This window comes from Lingula anatina, chromosome 2 (genome assembly GCF_051362555.1).
Source record: "Lingula anatina isolate TDL-2025a chromosome 2, LinAna3.0, whole genome shotgun sequence".
NCBI classification, from domain to species: Eukaryota; Metazoa; Brachiopoda; class Lingulata; order Lingulida; family Lingulidae; genus Lingula; species Lingula anatina.
Genome location: NC_141768.1, coordinates 32,996,491 through 33,019,389, shown reverse-complemented (window position 1 = coordinate 33,019,389; position 22,899 = coordinate 32,996,491). Strand labels below are relative to the sequence as shown.

The following is a 22,899-nucleotide window of genomic DNA, read 5'->3' as shown; positions in this document are numbered from 1 at the left end:
CCAGCTAAGTCTTTATAGGCTCAGATTTTAGACTACAAACCAGCTTCAAACATTTAGTAAAGCAAGTGCAAGGAATAGTTAGTTTGAAGGCTCTGCAGTCACACTGTATGATGCATTACAGAAAACATTGGTTAAAAATATACTCTGGAATTTTACATTTTCACTAGTATAGAATCAATTTGATTTCTAAAACTGACTTATTATAAAAATACTCCTGTCAATTTAAAACTTTTTCATAAAGCATATCTGAAATACTCTGATAAAATGTTAAAAATATTAAAATTTGATATTCACAGATAAAATAGGCTCAAGTCAAAATGATTAAGACAATTATTGAAGCATTATTCAAACCCCAATTTTGATTATTTTCATACAATTAGTGATTCACAAGTTCTTTAACAGAGTTGTACCTAATCTGACTTCATGATATCTATCAAAATCTCTCTAAAATCAAGTGACAAAAAATGCCCACAGTTTCAAGCACCATAAAATATGGCTTAAGTAAGTAATATCCTCAATTGTTTCATAATAAATGTCATGTCACTTGAATGTACCATTCTCCAGAAAAAAAAGATGAACTTGCAAGGTTTGATAAGTCTGCGTTTACAGGTAGATTTCATAGTTTAATATACATGAGGCAGCTTTATATCGTGGTCAACAATATTATATTATATCAGTTTCTCTAGCCTCCATGTCTTATTCGTCATAATATTTTGATTTTCAAATTCAGGGTCCCCTAGTAAAAGATCTTGCATTTCCTCTTGATCACAGAAGAATCTGAGTTGAGAATACAGTTGAGAATACAGAGTTAAAATTAGGCCTCTCCTCTCCACTCGGGGTCCTCTTGCAACTGAACCTGGCTGACATCCATGGTTACATCTTGAAAAATAATATATTCCCAAAAAAGTTTAAATGGTGCAGTAATAATAATAATAATAATAATAATAATTAAAATCAATAAATCTTGGACACATTACTTGTCGTACGTCTGAATAACATGACAGACAAGAAGAAAATAGTTGCTCTTGAAAATGGACTTTAAGTAATGAAAATGCAAGATGACAGCTAGTAGATAGTACATGTGCATGCAATTTATTTGAAATTCTGACTTTTCAGTCCTAATGATTTAGATTATTTATAGCCAATAATCTGAGAAAATAAAATATTCAACAGAGAAATTGATTGCAATAAATCCTGCTCATACCTGACTGCTTAATATTCACTGCAGCAAACCTCTCTACGACATCGTCGAGCTGATCAGTAAGGTCATCGTAATCACATCCTGTGTACGCTTTTTTCTCGAGGCAGTACTTAAGGAAACTACACCAAAGAGAAGTTGAAAATAAAGAAAGAATTGCCTACTTTCTTTTGTCTTTCTGTATGGACTTTCATTCACAATAAAAGAAAGAATTGCTTAGTAGACACTATTTTGTCTGTCAGTTTGGAGTTTAATTTACATGTTTTTTAACTTTCCTTTTTTTTCTATTTTTTTTTTCATTTAACAGTCTGTCTGAACTAAAACATGATAGCTTTCTCTTTTTAATCTTTCTATCCTCTGTTTTTTTTTTTTTTTTTTTTTTTTTTTTTTTTTTTTTTTTTTTTGTCAGTCTGTCTGAACAAACATTAAAAATTTAATTTATGAACTTTATTAAATCCTTAACATTTCTTTTTTTGTTGGTTTGTCTGTCTGTCTGAACAAGAGTTCTTAGAAACAATGAGATTAAATAAAGATTAAATAAAGGAAAAAAATTTTGAACCTAACATGGCTGATTTGTGTTTGGTTTGAAAAAGTCTTATAATTTGATTGAACTTTTTTTGCTTACTGATCAAATAAATTAAAATAATTCACTTCACCTGTTCCAATGTTCATCTTGCAAAAGAAGAAACGGATTCCCTACAACAATCAATAGGGCCTTTGCTCTTGTGATCAACACATTAAACCTCTGAAAAAAAATTAATCCCACATGTAACTGTATGAAGACAGTATAGTATGAGACTAACTGTTCATATCTCTTCTGTGAATTCCTCATCACATGGCATAGTCTCTGTAGTGCCATAGTGGAAAGAAATGGTGATGAAAATAGTATGGACTATAGCTGTTTAAATAACCTTACATTTCAAAATATGTGTGTGCACATCCACATGTACAAAGTCTTATGAATTATGTGTTCACGCATGTACACATGCCACAGCACAATCATGGTAATGACACTATCTTTTCAATGGGCAAAAATTATCAAACTTTCAAATGTATACCTTTATAAACACATAAAGTATATAGTATTAGTGGTACTCTTACTGCACAGATTAGAACTATAGAGTAGCTTACTTTTTTATTCTGTTGTGACCATCCAATAGGAATTGGGTAGGAGTATCAAAATTTAAAAAATTAATGGCCTAAAAAATACCGCATCTGTAAAATTCACGATTTCCCCCCCACTGAAAAAAATCAAGTTATTACCATATGCTGAGGTGGCACTAGCAATTTTTTCTAAAGCCAAATTACTACTTTTTCATCACTTTTTTCTCCAAAATGGTTTAAATTTGACTAAAATAAGTCAAATCAACCCTATTTTGTTTAGCCAATTGAAGTCAGTTTTAGCATTTGGCTTAATTGGGCAGTGTTAACTCTACCCCAGTTTGTGTGTCCACATGCATAAGTGTACAAATGACTGACCTTTGGGTTCTTTAAAAAGCCCAGCTTGAACTCTGCGTCCAGAGCCAGGTAATCGGGGTTACTCCTCACGGTGTACCTTCTGAGATGTACCTAGGCATGTTAACAGTCTCATTAATGAACTAATAAGATACATAAAAGTGTTTGTTTGATATTTCCTGCATCTTTACAACATTGTTAGTTGATTATGTAAAAATGATGGTAAACTTGTTATCATGTATTGTGTAATCAAGTGTCCAAAACGGAAATAAACTCATATCATTGCAGTTTGTCAGATTCAATCATCCACATCTGCCATGATGGACATGATGGGAAAACCGTGTTACTTATGATTGTCAAACTTTCAAAAAAGAAACACAGGACTAAAATGCAGCCTGAGTTGGAAAAGCAGTCTAATGGGCTTCTTTTTCTGGATGTTATACATTTTAGTGAAATATTCATTATCTTTTTGGCATATTCACTGTGGGACTCGGAGCTCCCATGGACATGAAGCCGGATGGTAATCAAATTTTCTACATGTTCATGCTATTTATAGTCAATAATCAAAAATTGGTGATAATTATTCTATAATTTATTATGTAATGTTACATCAAAATTGACAATAATCTTTTTGCACTGCTACTGCAAACATTATGAAAAGAAAACTGTGTTATTTATTATTATATTTAACTTAAGAGTATGATTTTTAGGATTGGCATGCAGTTCAAATTAGAAAGCCAGGTCAATTGGGTTATCATTTATTATTGAATTTAATGCAATTTTGTGTGAAATTTCATTTTTCTCATTCTGGCACTTTCTAAGTATAAACTTGAACTCTGATGGGCCTGAAGCCTTATGCTTTTACTTTCGTCAGTGTTACCTGTTGTGCAAAATTAAAATTTGATGTTGACTGTGCAGTTAAACATAATGTATTATTGCATCAGAAGTGGTAGTCTCCTATTTTGTGCATTATTGTTTTGTGCTCTTCTTAAGTTGTGACTTATGGGCCTGAAAGACCTTTGAGAGGGTCAGTCTATAAATTTCCCTTGGGTATCACTTTGCTAATTTCAGTTATAAAGTAATTTGCCTATTTGATAGGCATAAAGCACACTTGTGATTTGAGATTACATAAAGCACACTTGTTGATATTTCCCTGTAAACTCCCATAGGTTAAGCTCTCTGCCAGATTAATAATAAGGAAGCAGTGATAATTATGCAGGTGAATTTTGTTTAATATTGCAAATAACTTTTTAATATATATATATATATATATATATATATATATATATATATATATATATATATATCAAACTCAAAGATTAAAAGTTTGAATAGCAGCTTCATTGGAATTATATTTACCTCTGCCAAGGAGGTTATATTTTCACCCCTGTTTGTCATCAACATAACTCAAAAAGTTATGGACCGATTTTGCTGAAATTTTCAGGAACTGTCAGAAGTGGGCCAAAGAGGACAAAAATCAATAATAATCAACAATTGCTACCTTGGCAGAGGTCTGCACTCTCGGAGTGCTTTTCTAGTTTTGTTATGTTTTCCTTTATAATTTTTTCTCAAACACTTGCATTTGTGACTTTTAACTCTCATCCGCCTGAGGCTCTGACATTTCTGTATTTCCACATAAGCAGTTGTATTGTATTTTATGTCTTTAAACATTATGTTACTTATGTAATATTATTTTATGCACTGTCATCATTTTTCAAATATTGAGACTTTCATCATGTGAATTTGAACTCTCATGGTCCTGAAACTGTAATCTTATTGAAAGGGTAGATTGAGACCATCTTCTGGGACTTCCAGAAGACAGTCAGGTTATTAAGTTTATATTGCCTGGTATCTATTTTTTCTTCTGTTGGAAGACCATCAAAATGGAGGATGGATCAAAATAGATACTTTGGAATACTGTCAGAGAATATCTCTGGGTCCGTTCATGTTATTGACCATTTTACCTGTTGTGCATGATTAAAATTCAGTGTTGACTGATAGTGCTATTATAAGCATTATTTATTATTGCATCAAAATTGACAAAATGACCTTTTTTGCATCTTTATTTTCTGTTTTTTGTCTGTACATTTGACAGCTTTGCTGCCTTGTTAAAATTGTTATAGTTCTAATTTATCAAGGTTTAACACAGATTTTATTTCACAAAATTTATTTTGCAACCCTTTTCTATCAGCACATACCAAAATTATATGGATACAACCTGCAAAAAAGAAGATGTGTGCATTTAAAGAAGGGGAGGGGGTCAAGCATACGGAAAACATGCCTTATTAGAATCAACCTTGTGTGGTCATGACAGTGCCCTTTTGAAAAATCTGTACTGGGTATTAAAGGTCTTTCCTTAACCCATCATATGGCACACCTAAATAATTCCTTATGATGTACATGATTTTTTAAAATAATATTTAAAATTATAACTTTTCAAGAGCTAAAAAATGCTATATTTTGGCAAAATTGCGGATAAAAGACCTTCCCCCATATCTCTAAAACTAATGATCCAAAATAAGAAAGCCAGTGGCTCACAATATCTTTCATGTTGATGGTTTACCACACCAAAAATTATTAAAATCTGCTGACCCCCACCTTGCCGCCTTCTGACCGATCTGTTTGGCTTTCTCATGGACGCGCTCTTAATTTAACTTAAAAGTGCTAGCTGTTTGCAGTTTTAGTAATAATTTTAATTATTATTTAAAAGTTAATGTATGAAAGAAATGCAAACCCGTTACTCGGCTAAACAATAAGAGCTTTTTTTTCCAGTATTTCCACCGGTAATCTGATTTTGCAAAATTAATGTCATTTCATTCTTTGCTGCATAAAAAATATCCAAGTTCATGTACACCATACTGAACCAACATATTTTAATGATTTATGTACACGATGGACCTATATGCCTACACTGATTCGATCTCTCTCTCATATATACACTGTATCTAGGCCTATATATAGGTCCGTTTGAAGGAATCAGAAAATAAAAAAATAAATAAATAAAACCAATTGCAAGTTAAAGATAATTTGCGAATTCTACTCTTTCTAAAATTTTGGTGACAGAGAATCTGAGAGTGATAAATCTAGCTTTTTGTGTAAAACATGCCTTGCCAGAGAGTTTTCGCATTCAGTAAAGTCTAGGCCTACTGAAGATAGTTTTAGCATAGAAGTTTATCTAGATAAACTTCCATGACTTTAGTAGCGAAAGTTTTAAAAATAACAAACCTTTTGGATAATTATTTGTACATTGTTAATGCTAACAAAGATTAGGTTGGGCTAAAGGGGTATTACAAGATGCATGTTTATTTAGCTGACACATTTTGTCCTCACAACGCTTAGCTATGTTTTTAACAATGCCTGGTTAATAAGGAAAATTTTGCAAATTACTTTCAGTGAGAATGCACTTTGTGTAAAACATTTCGACTATGCCCTGCCACCAAAAATAAACAAACAAATAAATAAATAAATAATAAGGCCAAACATCTAAAATTAATGACCTGCGGCAAAAGAAGTCACGAAGTTTTTTTTCTTTGTTTTAATTCGGATTTTAGGGAATAGCTCGAGTCATCACTAAAAACTTATGATAAGCCAATGATAGGTTTTGGTCATCATCCCAATCACCAGTCCACAAAAGCGTATTTACTTCCATTTTGCAAAAACATGGCCCGAATCTGACTTTGTACATTGCGGTAGGTGAGACACATTGCAGTGCATTGCAGTCGCACTCAGTCCCTGCAGTAGAGAAGGAAAAACGGGTGTAAACCTTTTCCCTGTTGACGGTTGTATTTCCTTTAATTCTGTGTCAGTAGGTTGCTTCTAAATTGAAATTGAATTTATTTCAACTTTAAACTTTCATTATATGTTTCATATATTTTATGAAAGCAGCAGCTAGCATAGCGTCTGAATATTAAATATTCGTAATTGTGCTGTTTAAAGTTTATCTTAATTGTCATTAAAAAGAGTGAAATTTCTTTGCATATTTTTAAGTGAAACTACACTTTAAGTGTACATGTGCTGCAATTATTCTTCATGAAAAAATATTGAGCCGAGTATGAATTCGACTTATTTCATTTCTTTAATTTCGATCTATATTCAATAATTCCACATAAAATCATGAAAAACGATAAAAATTCTAAGTATACCTTCATTTATTTGTGTATCACACATAGTGCATATATTGTAACAATTAATAAATATTATTTCCATAAAAATGCATAACCTTCCTGCTATTCCACTGTACTACATTATTGAATAAAATATTGATGTGATTGTCTATTTTACAGTTTTTTGAAAAGCAGTATTACCACCACCAATAAATATCTCAAAGTGATTGTTAAAATCTGTACAATGCAACTTTGTAATTTGATAATTTGTGCAAAAAAATCAATGATATCAGAATTGGAAAGAAAGAAATGATTGTCATTAATTAAGAAATTTGCAAATGAAGTTTCAGAAATCTGTGAACTGTGACCTCAAATAACAGTTTTGCCTCATTTTTCTTCCTCCTAAAATAAACTTTCAATCGTGAAATAAAACAGAAACAGATATATCAAAAATATGAGAAGTGATCTTTCTTGAGCACTTTCCAGGGGTTCTGCAAGACTGCTTTTTCTGTTATATCTAGCCTCTCAAAACCACAATTAAAATGTTTTGAAGACTAGTGTGAACTGGGTATTGCAAAAATATAGAGAAAATATGAAAATCTGAAATATAACAGCTCAACTGTTATCAACACCAGACCTTTCTATTTCACAACCCTGTTGTATATGCCAGCTATATCCTGCTACGCATACACTAGCTAAGACTACAGTATAGACTCTAAAACCCATAATTTACAAAATACTGCCATGATGAGCTGTGACAGCCCTTTGGTGCAATGATAATAATTATGCTATATATTTTACACTATATATTTACATACATGAAGACATCATTTGATAAGTACAGCACCAGTTTAACTACCACTTTTGCCATTCACGTCTGGCAGTCCACCGTAATACCAGTTCACACTTGAGCCAAACAATCTTGCACAGTTTCTTCTCACTGGGACATCTTCAGTTAACATTTTGAACCAAACAACAATCAATGCTTTACATATCACAGATGAATGTAACATGACAAGAACTGAGACTCTTCTCTAACATAACATGCCATTGGCATATATCTGGAACTTTCCTCGAAAATGGTAGTAGAAACATTTGATATCACACCAAAGTGGAAGGCTTTGCAACTTTACATCAAGTCCTACATCCTTAAGCTCCTTATTTGAAAATAAGTCCAAAAATGTAGGTCCTTCTGATCCAACCACTTTGGTACCTGAGCAGTTAATAATTAATTGTGTATATCTGCCACCCTGGCAAGAATCCAGCATCAAAAGCAGTCTTGTGTCAGTTGGCTGTAGGAAGCAGAACACAACAGTCATTGGGAAATGGAAGCCTGTTCACTGAAACTCCATGTTCTAAGTGAAGGATTATTCTCGACTCCATCCCTCATTCAAGGAGAGATATTTGTTTTAACAGCAGTGTTGAATTGTAAAAATGACTTAAGGATTTCACTATTTAAGCAATGAATTTGCATTTTCCACACAGTTCCTGGCATCCAGTTTTCGGGGAAAAAAACATATTTCATAATAAAGTTCTTTAAGAGCTCCTAATGAACTGCCATGAACTTTTCAATATTCAGATATTCCCAGCCAACACAACTTCATCATACTCAACCATAGTGTATATAATATCATAAGATATCAGACAGTCACATGTTGAATGGTTATTGTCCATTCATCCTCCAGTGAAACTTTCCAGCAGTTTTGTACCAGTAGAGACACCACACACGTATGATTTTCTTTTGTTGATCTCTGCTCATGTTTGTTGATTGTCTCTAGTCCACTCCATCAAAACTGAGGAGACGGTGACAAGTGAACAGTGTCACAACCTTTTGCCAGTTTTATTAATGTCCTTTTTTCTTCTTATTCTTCATGATTTCCTCTAGTCAGTAGCCCGCACCCCGCCTGTCTATGGATGGCAGTTGATAATGACCAAACATTGTCTTGGTTGCCTGGCTTGGACCCTAAAACAAATAATTAAAGTACTTTTATTATATATATATATATATATATATATATATATATATATATATATATATATATATGAGTACAGGGATGAAGAAACAGCACAATTCCTCTTACATATTTAAAATACTGATTTGTAAATTGGCACACCGAATACTAAAAGTGAAAATAACAAGCTTGTCAGGAGTCCACCAAAACAGTGAGAAATGATGGTTAAAATGGCCTTTCAGTAAAATGCTGTATGAAGAATGGTTTTAAACATTTTGTAATAAGTATTTGGGTATAATGCTGAAATTAACATCTTCCCTTTTTCAATTCTGGAAGACTCAAGCTTCCATTAGATAATTGGTGTGCAATATATATCTGTCAAAATATGTGAATTTATTATTTTTTGCATTCCACCATTCACATCTGACTTATTGATTGTATACTACAAAGAGTACTCTTGGTTACTTAAGCTTGGTAGCTTCTAAAAATGCTGATCAATTTGTTACTTTTTAAAGTTATTGTTTGTATCTAAAGCTGCATGTGATTTTCATTCTACCCCCCCCCCCCCCCCTGTCATTTTATCCCATTGACAAGAATGAAAAACACTGTGGGAGATTTCAGAAACATCAATTTTTCGCGTGCTGTTGATTTGTCCTACGGCAAGTTTAGTGCAATCACACCCATTTTATTGTACTGATATTTCATCTACTTCCGTCACAAATTAGTCCAACATTTTGCTGAATAAAAGCCATTTTGATGCAATGGAAACAATGCAAAGTACATAAAGCAAATTTAGATTACAAAAAAAAAACAAAACAAAAAGCTTTCCTTATTTGTTTCATTATGGTGTTGTGTCACCATGCAGCAAGGAAAAAACTTTTCTTCAAGCATATTCTTACAAAGAAAATTATTGAATTTCTTCATCAAGCCGAATCCATTCCACAGACTATGGCAAAACAAATCAGTACCTGAACACGTTTCCATCCTATTGATCAATCCACTCGAGGTTTAATTATGATTCAAATCGATACTTAATTAATGCTGGCCAAGAAACAAAACAGACTAAAAAGACCTCCCCTGAGACAGTGTACCAAAATGTCAGAAAGAGACCCAAAGGTATTACATAAGCTTGTTATTTGTACGCCTTGATAAAAAGAAATGATCAATAAATCTCAACAAGGCATCATGTTCCTTTATGCAACCACAGTTACCTAGATGTAACAATGACATAACCAAAAAGAGTAACTAACAAGAATTACTTCATTATTACTGTTGTTCCTTTAATTAACCCAAAATTATTAACTGGGTTCTCACTGCTGTTGCATTCTGTTACATAATTCAAGTTGTCAACTGCATATAGATTGGTTTTCACCTTTTTCAATCTCCAAGGCAATTAAAAAATACCCTTTACTATGCAGTTCTGATGATATCAGTCTTGAAGTGAAAGTTTTGTTTAAACTGAAAACCCCTTGGAACTTAAAAATGTGCAATAACTCAGTTGATAGTCTGTCTTTGGAATATTTCTTAATTCTTGTTTGGAGGTGATTTTTTTTCATTGTAATGGCATTGAAAGGCGATTACTATTTAAGTGAATTGTAGCAAACAATTCTGTTATATCTGCTTCTTTTCATGCGTTAACATAATGGAAAATTAGCTCTGCAAAATATGGATAAAAAACATTTATTATTGGAAAAAAAGTTCATTGTTTCTAAAGAGACTAACCATGTTTTTACTTGAAAAGATATGTTCTATTCTATATCAAGGGGTCTTTAATATGTTACAGTCATCAATGAGAGATTTGATGAAGGGACAAAACATCACCCATGTGTATCTAAAAACATGTAAACACACATTCAGTCTCTTAAGAAATGATTTGCTTTTTTCACCATCTTTAAACAAGAAACAATCAACAATCTATTTCACTGAATACAATAACTGATAATCCCTAAAGCAAGCTTACCTTCGCTTTAGTTTTGTAAGCATTAGCAATGCTAGGCAACATGGTGGTATTCCCCGTGGCGGTCAGTTTAGGGAAGTGACCAGTGGAGAATGTGGTGGACGGGTAACTGGGATTCAGTGCTGTTGTCTGGGACTGGGTGACTTTTGGAAGCATTGTGGCCTGGTCAGATATCCTTTTGTGTCTCTTCTGGAAAAAGGTGGACAAAGGTATCAGCAATGTGGGGTGCATTCAAGGTTTTCTTCAAACATCAACCATTTGCCAAATGTTTGAAAAAAATCTGTCATTTTAACATGATAATCTCTACCACCAAGAAATACCAATAATATATATAAATAATCAGAAAGTCATACAAACAAAAAATAAATATAAATAAATCAAACAGAGTTATAACTTAAATATTTTTTTCAGGTGAAACTCATTCAAATTTTGTTCAAGATTTTGTGCCTTCAACAGTGAAACAAAATTCTTTGAAAGATGACATCTATTTTTTTTTCTAGCAGCCTCACTTTTTAATGTTATCATCAATAGTTGAGTTTTTATTGGTGCTAATTAAGGTTTATTAATTCATATATCAGTTTTGGATTTTAACAATTATCTAAATTATACATATAAAATAAATCTCAATCGAACATAATATCTCTTTGAAATATTCACCTCTTGACAGAATTATTAGAAAACAATCATCTTAGTAAGTCACTGATAATAGTGAACACTCCCTCTGCTGGTTACTATTATTCTTATTCTTCTTATTATTATTAGTTTTTCTGTTTGTTTTTTGTTTGTTTGTTTATCTAGTTTTTTTGCCCTCAATCTTGGCACCACTGAACATTACAAACTTAAAACAAACTGCAACATTTGAAACCAGGATAAACACCAAGTTATTGATATCTAAAATATGTACAAGGCTGTAAGTGGTGAGTCAAAAATTTCAAACTTTACACATTATTTAGTTTGCTAAATATTTCAAATGGGTCAATAATTATGATTTCAAAGGCTTTTACCAGAGAAAACAGATAAGGTGCGTCCAGATGACAACATATGACATGTAACACTGACGTATGTCAGAAAATTTAAACAGGGCAGCTGTAGGTGGAAATCCACTGAGACCAATAAGTCTAGCAATAACAATCCATAATGCAGCACCTAAGCAAACCAACTCATTTACTGTAGAATATCAGTATAGCAGTTATCATAGCCCCTATATAAGCAAAAGTGTGTGTGTTTGTGTGTGTGTAAAGATTTGCTTCAAAAAACAAATAGATATTATTTAATTGGGCCATTTTCCTCCTCATTTCTATTACTTCGTAAGTAAAACAACAGCCACAGTAAGCAACATAAAAATCCAGACACATTTTCACTAGTCCAGTCTCACCAATCTAAAAGCTACGTCATTTATTCAAATCCAGAATTTTCACCATAAAATTGTTGTTAACCAGGCAGTAAGAAAGTTACCTAGGATTAATTTGTCCATAATGAAAATTTAAGTTAGTCCATAAAAGACTTCAAATATCTGAATAGATTCAGTTTATATAATAAATTTTATCAGGCAGCCTGGACCCATACAAATTTCAATTAAAATCAATCCACAGTCAGCGGTCCTATTTGACAGTAAACTTAGAAATTAGTTCAAATTCAGTCCATCCCCATCTCCTACCTCTGAGACTGGTCTTGCCAGATGAATTGGAGGGAACAGGGGCATGCACTGCACAGACCCCTGCTCAGTATTCCCTCCCAGCGGTGGCATCCTTGGACATCAAGCCTTGCTGGAGGACAATACAGGCTCAAAACACCGAACCAAAAAAAAAACCCTCAGTAAAATCCTGTGATCACGCTGTTTCTAAATCCTTCTCTTTTTTTTCCTCAAAGTCTTTGAAAATGCTACCAGCAATTTCAGTGGTCAGACCTTAGACTGTCACTGCCAGTGTTTCACCACCTACTAAACAATCAATGTTCGACTTGATCTCTTCTTGTTTGCCGCTATTGTGTTGGTACAACAAATGAAATCTTACAACAATGATCTACGTATTGATTGCTGTACTGTTTTAATTATTTACTAAGATTCCTGTGGTGTGACCAATTGTGTGCAAAGTTTTGATCCATCACCCTAAGCTGATCTTAACAACAAGCGGCTGGGCATAAACAAAGCGGAAATCAACCTTGTAGGAAGTCTTGCTATTTATGGGTTTATTATGGATTTCTTTATTTTTCATGCCTCACTGAATTTAGATCATGGTGGCCAAATGCCTCTTAGCAACTTTTGATTATATTATGTAACAATTTGTGTTTTTAAAAATTCTTCAAGATGAAAAACCAATTTTTTAACATTTGAAAGTTTTAAAACTGCTCATGCCTACAACTGCATTAAGTCTTTTGTTGTGAGAGCTTTTGGTCATTATCTGTAGACTTGATCGCTGATGTATGATGCTAATGTTATAATTTTATGGTGGTAACTGGAGAAGCTATTAAGCAACCAACCAAAAAAATGTTTTCTACAATCCCTTTACCACCAACTTAATAAAAAAATATTAATAAAAAATAAATATAAATAATAAATAATAAATAATAATAATAATAATAATAATTACAGCATTGCATATGCTGCCTTTAGTAGGAAAGGCACCATTTGGAGTGAACATGCCTGAGATCACAGCTATTCTTTCAATGGCTATTAATATATATCCACTGACCAAAAGTGTGAAAATCATTGATCTTCTATTTCCTATAATATGGATAGTTAACCCCAGCATTGAACCTAATTAAAGGGGTTTACCCCGCATGGAGAGATCAAACGTACTCTCTTTGAATAATTAATGATATCAAATAATTGCCAAATAATACGCTTATAGATGATAGAAAGAGGTGTGCTTGGAAAGTCATATTCACAAGAAATACATTAAACTTAAAACTGGTGAGATTTCATCCTGTTAAATTTGGTGATATTTCTGTGTCTCACAAAATAAAGAAAATAGACTGTTTGTCTTGTACATCTTTAAAAAATGATGCTAACGCCAACCCCTTATTGTGAAGAAGATAATTGGGACAGTCACTAGATTTCTTGAAATAAAAACACGTCTCCAGGTGTAACCTTACCTTTCTCTTTTGTGGAATCTGTGGCTGCAAGGTGATAGTCTTGGCTATACTGTTTATTGCATTACTATCCAAAGTCTGTTTGTTATGTACAAGGTTATGATGACTGATATGGTTACTATTATGACTATGAGAGGCTGCTGTGGAGACATTGTCAACTTTGTGGTTATCATTTTCTGCCGCAGCATCCACTTTTTCAGTGATCTCTACACGAATGTCTTTGCCTGTATTCTCTGTTATTTTATTTGTTGACTTTGTATTGGCATGTGCCTTCTTGTCAGCATCCCTGGAAAAGAAAGAAGTAGTTAACACGTTAAGTCCATCCATTCATGCAACTCCCATAGATTGACTGCACAGAGAAAGCTAAATTAAATATAAGAGTGCATAGCCCCCCCCCCACCAACTCACCCCAAAAAGGGGGGGGGGGGGAGGAGGCAGAGAACAGTTTGCCTAAGTTGCTTTGGACCTCTACTGCTGAAATTCATTGCAAATTTTTGTACATAAAAAAAACATACTGATATGTTTAATCATGCACTCATATTTTAAATGTTCTTAGAGTTAAGGCATAAATGTGGTACCTTGGTCCCGAAGATATTTTATAATTAGTGCATATTAAATAAATCATACAATCATTCATTTGAAAATAAACTAAATAGAAACTAGAACAATTGCATAAATATTCTAATAATCAGATAAATTCTCTCTCTCTCTCTCTCTCTCTCTCTCTACTGCAAAAATTTACAAAACGAATGTCCTTTTTTATTCATAGGAAAGAACATGTATTTGGCAATTATGAAAGAGATGTAGCTGCTAAAGATATGCAACATTGCACAATCACTTATATCCTCCTCTCTAATTCTAATCAAACTTATAAATGTACGCAACATATTGATTACCTGAAACTTCCTGGGGATAATAGGTTTAATGAAATTGCCTATCTTTAAAGTGAAAGCTGAATTATTACATTTTACAAAAGCCCACCAAGCTCTTTGATCTCAAAGAGCATTGAAATAAAATATAGCACATCAGCAGCATGTGAGGAATAGGTCAATCTAACTCTGTTATATTTATCCATTACAGACAAATATATGTGAAGGTACTGATATTTACTGGCACAGCACCATTGATTGTGACATCTCTAAACAAAACACATTTATCCTTGGGCTGGTAGACAATTCCACAATTCAATTCTAAAATCTAGTTCTTATTCAAAATCTAAGCAGACTGAAAGAGTGAATACAGATTTGCACCCATAGAGATATAATTCATGTAACTTCAGTTAAATTGCGTCACTAAACTTGCACATCATTTTTCTCATCATAATGCTCACCTTAGGCAGCGTTTTCCCTCCATAAGATTTAATAATTTCTCCACAGAACAAGAGCAGCTCTCTTAAATACTAAACAAAAAACCTCTGAATTTGATCCACTTCGTTATCTGACTTCACATTTTCAATTGGTTTTGGAGCTCATGACAGTGCATAAATTCCTGCCAATCCTCCTTTATGCAGTTGAAATAAATGAAGTAGTTAACAAGGTAAGACTTTCAATTTCAGATAAGCCAGCTTAACTTTTCGTTCTTCACCAAGGCGTGGTACCTCCCTGCCAATTCTTCCAAAACTTACAACCTACAAACACAGCTCCTCAAACAGTGACGAATGAAAACACATCACTGAGATTCATATAAAATAATATACTTTTGAATCCCTGTGGGCTGAAATATAATTCAAATGGTAGTCCATCAGAGAACTTCTGAAGGTAAGATAAAGATAAATCGCCATTTGAATGGACAGGAGTCTGATATATCTTCCTACGAGCTTTATAACCCACCTCAAAACTAAACTGATAAGGTGTCTGCCATAAATATGAAGTGGTTATAAACACTGGTGTCAAACTCAAGGCATTTTAAAACCCAGGCACTTGATATTTGTTTTATGCAGAACTTCCCATTCTTAGCCATTAGTAGTTTTACACTCACTAAAGCATTTAAATTTGGCTCAAGTTATACTGCCACATGCTTTTCTTGCAATTGGCACTAACAAGAATACGGAAGATTAGCAAAAGGTTCTCAGATACAATCAATTTAAATGAATTAGTCTTTTTCCACTTTGTATGCCAGTTCTAATTTAAGGCCATGGCATACTTACATAAGTTAACTGTAGAACATACTTTCTGACTGTTGCTCTTGAAGAAATAATATCCTCAGACTGTGTGTAAATCTTCCAACTGAACATTTAGACTTTGATATACACTTTTTAAATAAACAAATGGGACAAATTACTAGAACATTTTCGAGGCAGGGGGTAAAAGTGAAATTTGCTGTAAGTTAAGCTCATAAGGCACAGAGGTTTATGGGCTTGACTTGGAATGAAGACAGTGGGCCATAACTTGCCAATGGAACCCAGATGAGGTCACCTTGTTGGAAATGAAAGGTGCCAATTAACACATTAGTTGGGAGTTTTCGTAAAGAATACAGATTAACTTGTAAAAAGAACCCTTGCATGCATATTGCACACTCATAAATTCACTGACACTCACTTTGAAAAAAAAACTTAATGCTGAGTACATTTAAGTATTACCTTAACTCCTTAAAATAAGGATGTTTGAGTGCTTGCTTAGCCGATATCCTTTCATCTGGATCATAGGCACACATCTTGTAAATCAGATCTATGGCTTGTTGAGATGCATGAGGAACCAACTTCTCGACTCCACTTCCCTTCTTGGTGGGAAAGTTGAAATTCATTCCTCTTGTTTTGCTGAAACAATTTTAAATTCAAATGAAATGAATTGTAACAAAATCACTTGATGCTCAATTTTTTATGACTGTTTTATTTCCAAGTTTTTTTTCTATTCCATTATTTTTACATCAACAATATGGTTCAAATGAACCAAATCAAATGAAATTTAATATTATACTGGTTTGTTGTTAAGGATAATTGATTTCAAAATTAAAAATTGATTATTTTTTAACAACACAATATCAATTTGGTAAAATGTGTGTGTGTGTGTGTGTGTGTGTGTGTGTGTGTGTGTGTGGCTTACTCAGATATTGTGCAATCATAAATCCATATATGTTATAAGAGGCAGTTTTATAAGGAAAATACTCTTCTCAGAAAATGTATTAGGGTTGTAAATGATATATTACATTGAAAAGCATGCTGTTCTGGAAATGTGAAAAAATCAATCTAATTTTGAAATATGTCCATCTCTGTTGATAAATATTCATAACAATCAACTTACGAAACACTTTAAAATCAGTCAATAATATCTGATCTGGACATTTGGTAAACAATATCTGTCACCGACCATTAATCTTTCAATAGGCTTTTGTGTACTGAGCCATGAAGAAGTGTGACTTAGCACAGAAACAAGTTTAATTGCTTTTAAAAACAGAGCAAAATATGATTTATAGATAATAAACATCTGACACATTATTTCTTTATTATATTTGAGCATGCTAGGGCAAGAATATAACATTAAGTAACATAATCAATAGGATTTATAGTTTTGTTCAATAAATAAGCACTAATCTTAGAGGTGGACTGCCCCATTTATTACTGTCATATTATCTCATGACCCCCCAAAAAACCCAGCTATAATACAATAAAAAAAGTATATCAAATAAAATAATAATAAATAAATACAATAAAAGTAGTTCTTTGGTGCAAGTAATGCTTATCAAGGAAATACGTCAGTACCTCCTTGTGCTGGTATATAATGGATCAATATTTCAAAGACAAGACTAAATGTCAATATGACCTCTGTGGCTCTGAGTCAAAGCTCTGTTATGTCATAAAGCATGGGCTTTCTTTTGGGTCCAATATGCATCCATTATAAAGGTCACGTGAAAATCAATCTTATATTCATAATTAATAGTTTATGTCCGATCTTGTCCAGATTGGACTCCTGAAGTACCTGTGCACTTTCAAAACAGTTATAATAAAGCTCAAATGTACTAGTAAGTGATTACTTTGAGGTTAGTTTAAATGCATAAATAAACTTTGTCTTTATTTTAAAAATCTTCCAACTTTTTAACATTAGCCTGTGGTGTTGCATTCCAAACAATGTCTTGTTACATCACTTCAACATAAATAAACCAAAAGAGGCAGTCTTTTATTTCCCATTGAAATATTTCTACCATTTAAGGTAATCTGTGCTTTACACCCATTACATCGTTTATCACATGTTCATCAATATCCTATTCAAACAGTGAAAATGCAATTTATGAGCAGGTTTCTAAAGAGGTGTAACAATTGTGTATTTTGTTCAGAAGCCGACTGCTGAGAGGTGAAAAAATGTTTAATTGTTCATTGTTCACACTAAAATCATGTACATTGTCAGTCTAATATCCCTGCTCAAAAAGTGGATATATAAGTCAAAAACGGGCAATGCATTTATATGATCATTAGGTTTAAGGCAAGCTAAAACAAAGTGGCTTTCAAAACTTATTATCATATCCTATTTTCTTGTCAGCAAGTTGTTATGGGTGCCAGAAAAATCTCTTTCCTTCAAAACTATCAATCCAATAGCTACACTTCCAAAACAACAACATTTATTTATATGGCAAAAAAATAAAACCAAAGTCTGTGTACTTACTTTCTCAGTTTGTTGAGAATGCTTGGGTCTGGAGTCCCTAAAACATCATGGATTTTGGCAATCTGGTCGACCTCATTGGAACCAGGAAACAATGGATGCAGACTAGTAAAAGGAAAACACACCTCATTATTCACAGCAAGCAGTCATTCTCAAAAAAAAAACTTTTTTAATTGAAAATTAAACATGGCAATATGCAACAGGTTGTATAGCAACAACATCTAGATAACAGCTATAAGCATTGACATAACTAAAGGAATAAAACGATGCCATAACCTCAACTAAACTGATTTCCTCCATTCCACCTCTTTTTAAGTACATTTTTATGAATTCCAGCAACAACTTTCTCAAAAAATAAATGGCAAATGAAAAAAATAAAACTGTAAAGGTACATTTATGTCTGTTTAACTTACCTGACAATCTCAAAGAATACACAGCCCACACTCCAGATATCCATCTTGTAAGAATAATACCCATCTGTAAGAAGACATTCTGGAGCACGGTACCTTAAATTTAAAAAAAATTGCTCTAAATGTTTTTTTTTTTAATTTGCATGTGCTTGAAGAAAGAAAAGAAAGTCTCACAAATCTACAGTTTAACACAACAGCTGCTTGTGTCACTAAAACTCAAACTTGGGGTATAGGATGCAAAATACCAGAGCAAAATACTCCATAATCATATGGGAGATAAAGTATACTTTACGACAGGGGATAGAGCATTTCTTTTCCTACTTTTCTCTAGATGTCAATGGCGTAATATCATTAGATTTCTCTTACTCTGATTAATTATGAAATATATCATCTCATCCTGCCCTTATAAACGACCAAGCATGATCTTGGATTTTATTTTTCTTCATTTAACATTTCATTGTTTTAAATGGGGCATATTTCAGTCATACAGTGGTAAAAAATAACAAAACCAGCTCTGATATCATTCAAAAAGTACTCACTACATGTATGCCTTAAGGATAAATGTATCACTCACTTTAAAATACAAGAAAATATTATGTGCACATCTGGTTAAATGAATTACAACAATGTGCAAATGAATAAAAAATTTAGACATTCTTTCACATGAACATCTCAACAGTCGGTCAGAGACTTACCATCGTGTAGAAATATATTCTGTATATGGCTGTTTTGAATATATGCTTCTACATGAACCAAAGTCAGCCAATTTTAAAACATCATCCTGAAAAAAGAATTTTTTAACAAATTAGTCTGAACTAAACAAGTTCAAAATTATGTTTTAAATCTTTTAATCACAACTCATAAAGCCCTTTACTTTAAGAATTTACCTTTATAAGAATGTTTTCTGGTTTAACATCTCTGTGAAATATTCCATTCCTAGAAAAAGAAAGAAATAGAAAAAATATATAATCATAATGTACATTCAAGTTTCAACAAAAAATCAATATCAATATCAGTAACTGAATTGGTAAATGTTAGTTTAAACAAGACCAGAATTAAGTAAATATTAAAGCAAAAATAAAAAGGAAACACATTGTAATAAAGCATCAGTGAAATTTGCCTGTTTCAGTGTTAATTTAGATAATTACGTATCCCTCAGAATCATTAAATGCAGAAAAATGTTCACCTATCACTTTTAGATAGAACATTACAGATCTCAAGCAGACCTCTTGCAAACAATTAAAAGGAGCAAATAAAACATTGTTAGTTCTTCAAACCATATACAGTTTCAATGGTTAAATTAAGTTCACACTTGATAATATGCCACTTCTTTCAAACAGTGTTGATGTGTTCATTCAGAAAGATACAGAATATTGTAAATAATACTAAGTAAACAAATAAAAAATGGAAAGAAATATTACTGACAAGAATAATGTAATCAAAAGTCTAAGGAGGAGGAGGAAGAAAGCTCTCATTTGTTAGAGAGATGATGAATATCAAATGGGGATAAGAATGAAAAGAAATGGGTACAGAGAAAGATGTCTCCAGATATTTTCATAATATAACAAAATAACAAAATCATTCAATTTGAATATGAAATCAAGTGAATTCTAGAGCAGTCAAACTGAACAGGGTTTTTAAAGAACAGAATAATAATCTTGTTTTAGCATAATTTTATTTCTGAAGTGAAATATTATGAAAAGGAGCCAAGAAGCTAGACTGCATCAATTCTTGTCATCCAGCTTCGTCTCTCTTTTTTTTCTTTCTATTTTTCAATTCTTTTCTTTTTTAAAATGAAACATTTTATCATGCTGCAGCATAATGGACTAACATTGGGAGCACAGCTTACCTATGTAAGTGCTCTATAGATTTACATAATTGATACATATAAGGTTTGATGGTGGACTCCAGCAAGTGATGACGTTTTCCTAAAATGAAAAAGGTTAGGGTAATATGTAAGATTTGGTGCTACAAGATAATGAAAAACACCCTAGTGCAAGACACACACATCCTTTTGTCAGCATGATAAATCTATATTTCATTATTTTATTTTGCTTTCATCAAAGTTATTATTCAAGATGTTGTAACTGTAGGAAATTTCCCCGATTGCATTTATTTCTTTATCAACCAATATTAACAGATACCAGACCTCTTCCTCAAGTTCATACACCAAAAATCTATAATTTAGAGCAGAAAATCAATAATACCCACCGGTCAAAATCCTTATTTTTTTCGACAAGATAATAACTTGATTTACAGAAGAAGTCATTTGATCATGCAAAAGAAATAGTGAAAACATTTTATCATGCTGGTCAAAAGGAAAATTCTGCATGCAACAGATGTGAACAGTGCCAGGAAACACAATTGTGACAGTTGAACTCCACAACCCGAACACAATGCATTCACATCCCACATGGAAAGGGGGGGGGGTTTCTCCACCATATGTTCTTACCTATGCATAAATTCTATGGATTTGAGTAATTGATACATGAAGAGTTTGACCTTTTGAGTAGGGAGATACTGTCTTTTGCCTGAAAAATGACAACTGGTTATACAATGCTTGTGCACCATATTACCATTTTTGCACAGAAACATATATGTTAAAGATATACATTATACATCAAATTAAACTAAAAATACCCAAAAATTAATTGACTTTAAAAAAAAGAGAAAAACAAGATGCACAATTAAATAAATAAATTATATTTTTTAATAAAAAAAGGAACAAACATCAATACATGCAAGAACATCAGGAAACAACAGGTAGGAAAAAAACCCACTCAAAAATTACTTTTAGGGCGACATTTAAAATGAAGTCTCAATAAATTATATCAGTAACAAGTTTAAAGTAATTAGTTTCCATCTTTAGCTGCCAACTACTCTCTGAACTGGTAAGGTTCAATCTAACATTTTAACTCCAACCAGTAAGTTTAAGTGATTGCTTGAGTTTTCTTAGCAACTGGTAACTGATGACTATTACGACGCATTATCACAACTTTAATCCAATTTATATCCCGTGTCAGAATAAACTGGTCTGCTGCACTGCTCTTGAGCAAAATCAGTAGATTTTCCTTATTTGTTGAACACTTCAATTCTGTCATAAATGTACATCTGGCAGATTGAACATCAAAATCATTCAAATCCAGTAATACAATATTTTGCTGTATGATGATAAATGTAAGAGGAGTTTATTTTCTTCTAAGGATTTATAAATGGAAACAGTTATTTTTTAAGTCAACCAAGTAAGAATTTAAGACAATCTTATACGAGTACATAGCTTTTACTTTAAAAAACTGATATTAAAACTTTAAAGAAAGGAAGAAAACTATATCAAAAAAATTATAGAAAAATATATTTCACCTTTTTCACGGCCTCAAAATCTGTTTTACTACAATTTGATACCAAATACATCATTTACTTGTCTTATTCTCTACTTTAAAGGGACAGTTGGTTAAATCACTTGTCCATATTAAGAAATCATATTGAAAGTTGTTGGTTAAAAAATCTCTTTATAAATTTTATAAATTCCAAGGTTAACAAAGTCATTCATTTATCTCAATTTGATGAAGTACCATCCTACATAACAGCAGGCATTTCTGAAAAGTTGGCTTGGTGAAAAAAAAAAAAACCTTCACAAAAGACAACAAACGTGTGGTTATCCCTTCATGTTTAAATATTTACACAATTTATAAGATTAGGGAGGAAAATGTATCAATGTCTGTGTACACAATAATCTCATAACCCTATGCGACTGTAAACATGGTAATCAAGTTGAAACTTAATTGAACAACAAACTTGGACTGAAGGCACCGTCACTTGCTCTAAGTAAATGCCTTGAGTGTTGACAAGCTTAAAATCAAATAAAAGTACTCAATATGGAAGAAAGTCTGCCAATGTGCCATGCTATCAAGCCTCTGGCAATACATAAATGGTTTGAATTCCCTAATTAGATCTCGTATGAAGTGCAAACAGAAATAACTTTCAAATATTGACACAATCAAACTTACTCTCTTGGTGCTTTCATACTCTCAGTCTCAAACATGATGAAGTTTTAGTTAGAAACAGAATCCGAAGCATCAGCATTTCATGTAATTATGATTTTTTAATTCTTATTTTAATCTTGATCACTTACTTGGTCATCA

The 22,899-nt window shown here is 32.5% G+C and overlaps 2 protein-coding genes across 4 annotated transcripts in view; both read right to left on the bottom strand.

Moving 5' to 3' along the window:
• Nucleotides 1-127: 127 nt before the first annotated feature.
• Nucleotides 128-7,718, bottom strand: LOC147763612 (putative RNA helicase mov-10-B.1). Its single transcript, XM_087003416.1, has 5 exons — nt 7,632-7,718; nt 2,678-2,767; nt 1,855-1,943; nt 1,205-1,320; nt 128-879 (listed from the first exon to the last, which is right to left on the bottom strand). Exons 1-5 carry the CDS (start codon nt 7,716-7,718, stop codon nt 815-817), a joined length of 447 nt encoding a protein of 148 aa, XP_086859542.1. The 3' UTR covers nt 128-814.
• LOC106162769 (MAPK/MAK/MRK overlapping kinase-like) overlaps nt 6,784-22,899 on the bottom strand; it is a 28,469-nt gene continuing 12,353 nt past the window's right edge. For 2 of the 3 annotated variants that reach the window (XM_013540182.2, XM_013540184.2), the window contains exons 5-13: nt 20,607-20,685; nt 19,645-19,693; nt 19,453-19,538; nt 18,761-18,853; nt 18,351-18,452; nt 16,334-16,510; nt 13,759-14,041; nt 10,669-10,854; nt 6,784-8,719 (exon numbers count right to left, since the gene is read on the bottom strand). In XM_013540182.2, coding sequence (XP_013395636.1) covers nt 8,642-8,719; nt 10,669-10,854; nt 13,759-14,041; nt 16,334-16,510; nt 18,351-18,452; nt 18,761-18,853; nt 19,453-19,538; nt 19,645-19,693; nt 20,607-20,685 — 1,133 coding nt within the window. In that variant the 3' untranslated portion in view covers nt 6,784-8,641. Of the gene's footprint in view, nt 8,720-10,668; nt 10,855-13,758; nt 14,042-16,333; nt 16,511-18,350; nt 18,453-18,760; nt 18,854-19,452; nt 19,539-19,644; nt 19,694-20,606; nt 20,686-21,209; nt 21,289-22,899 lie in introns of all 3 variants that reach the window. The other variant, XM_013540183.2, reaches the window with a different exon arrangement.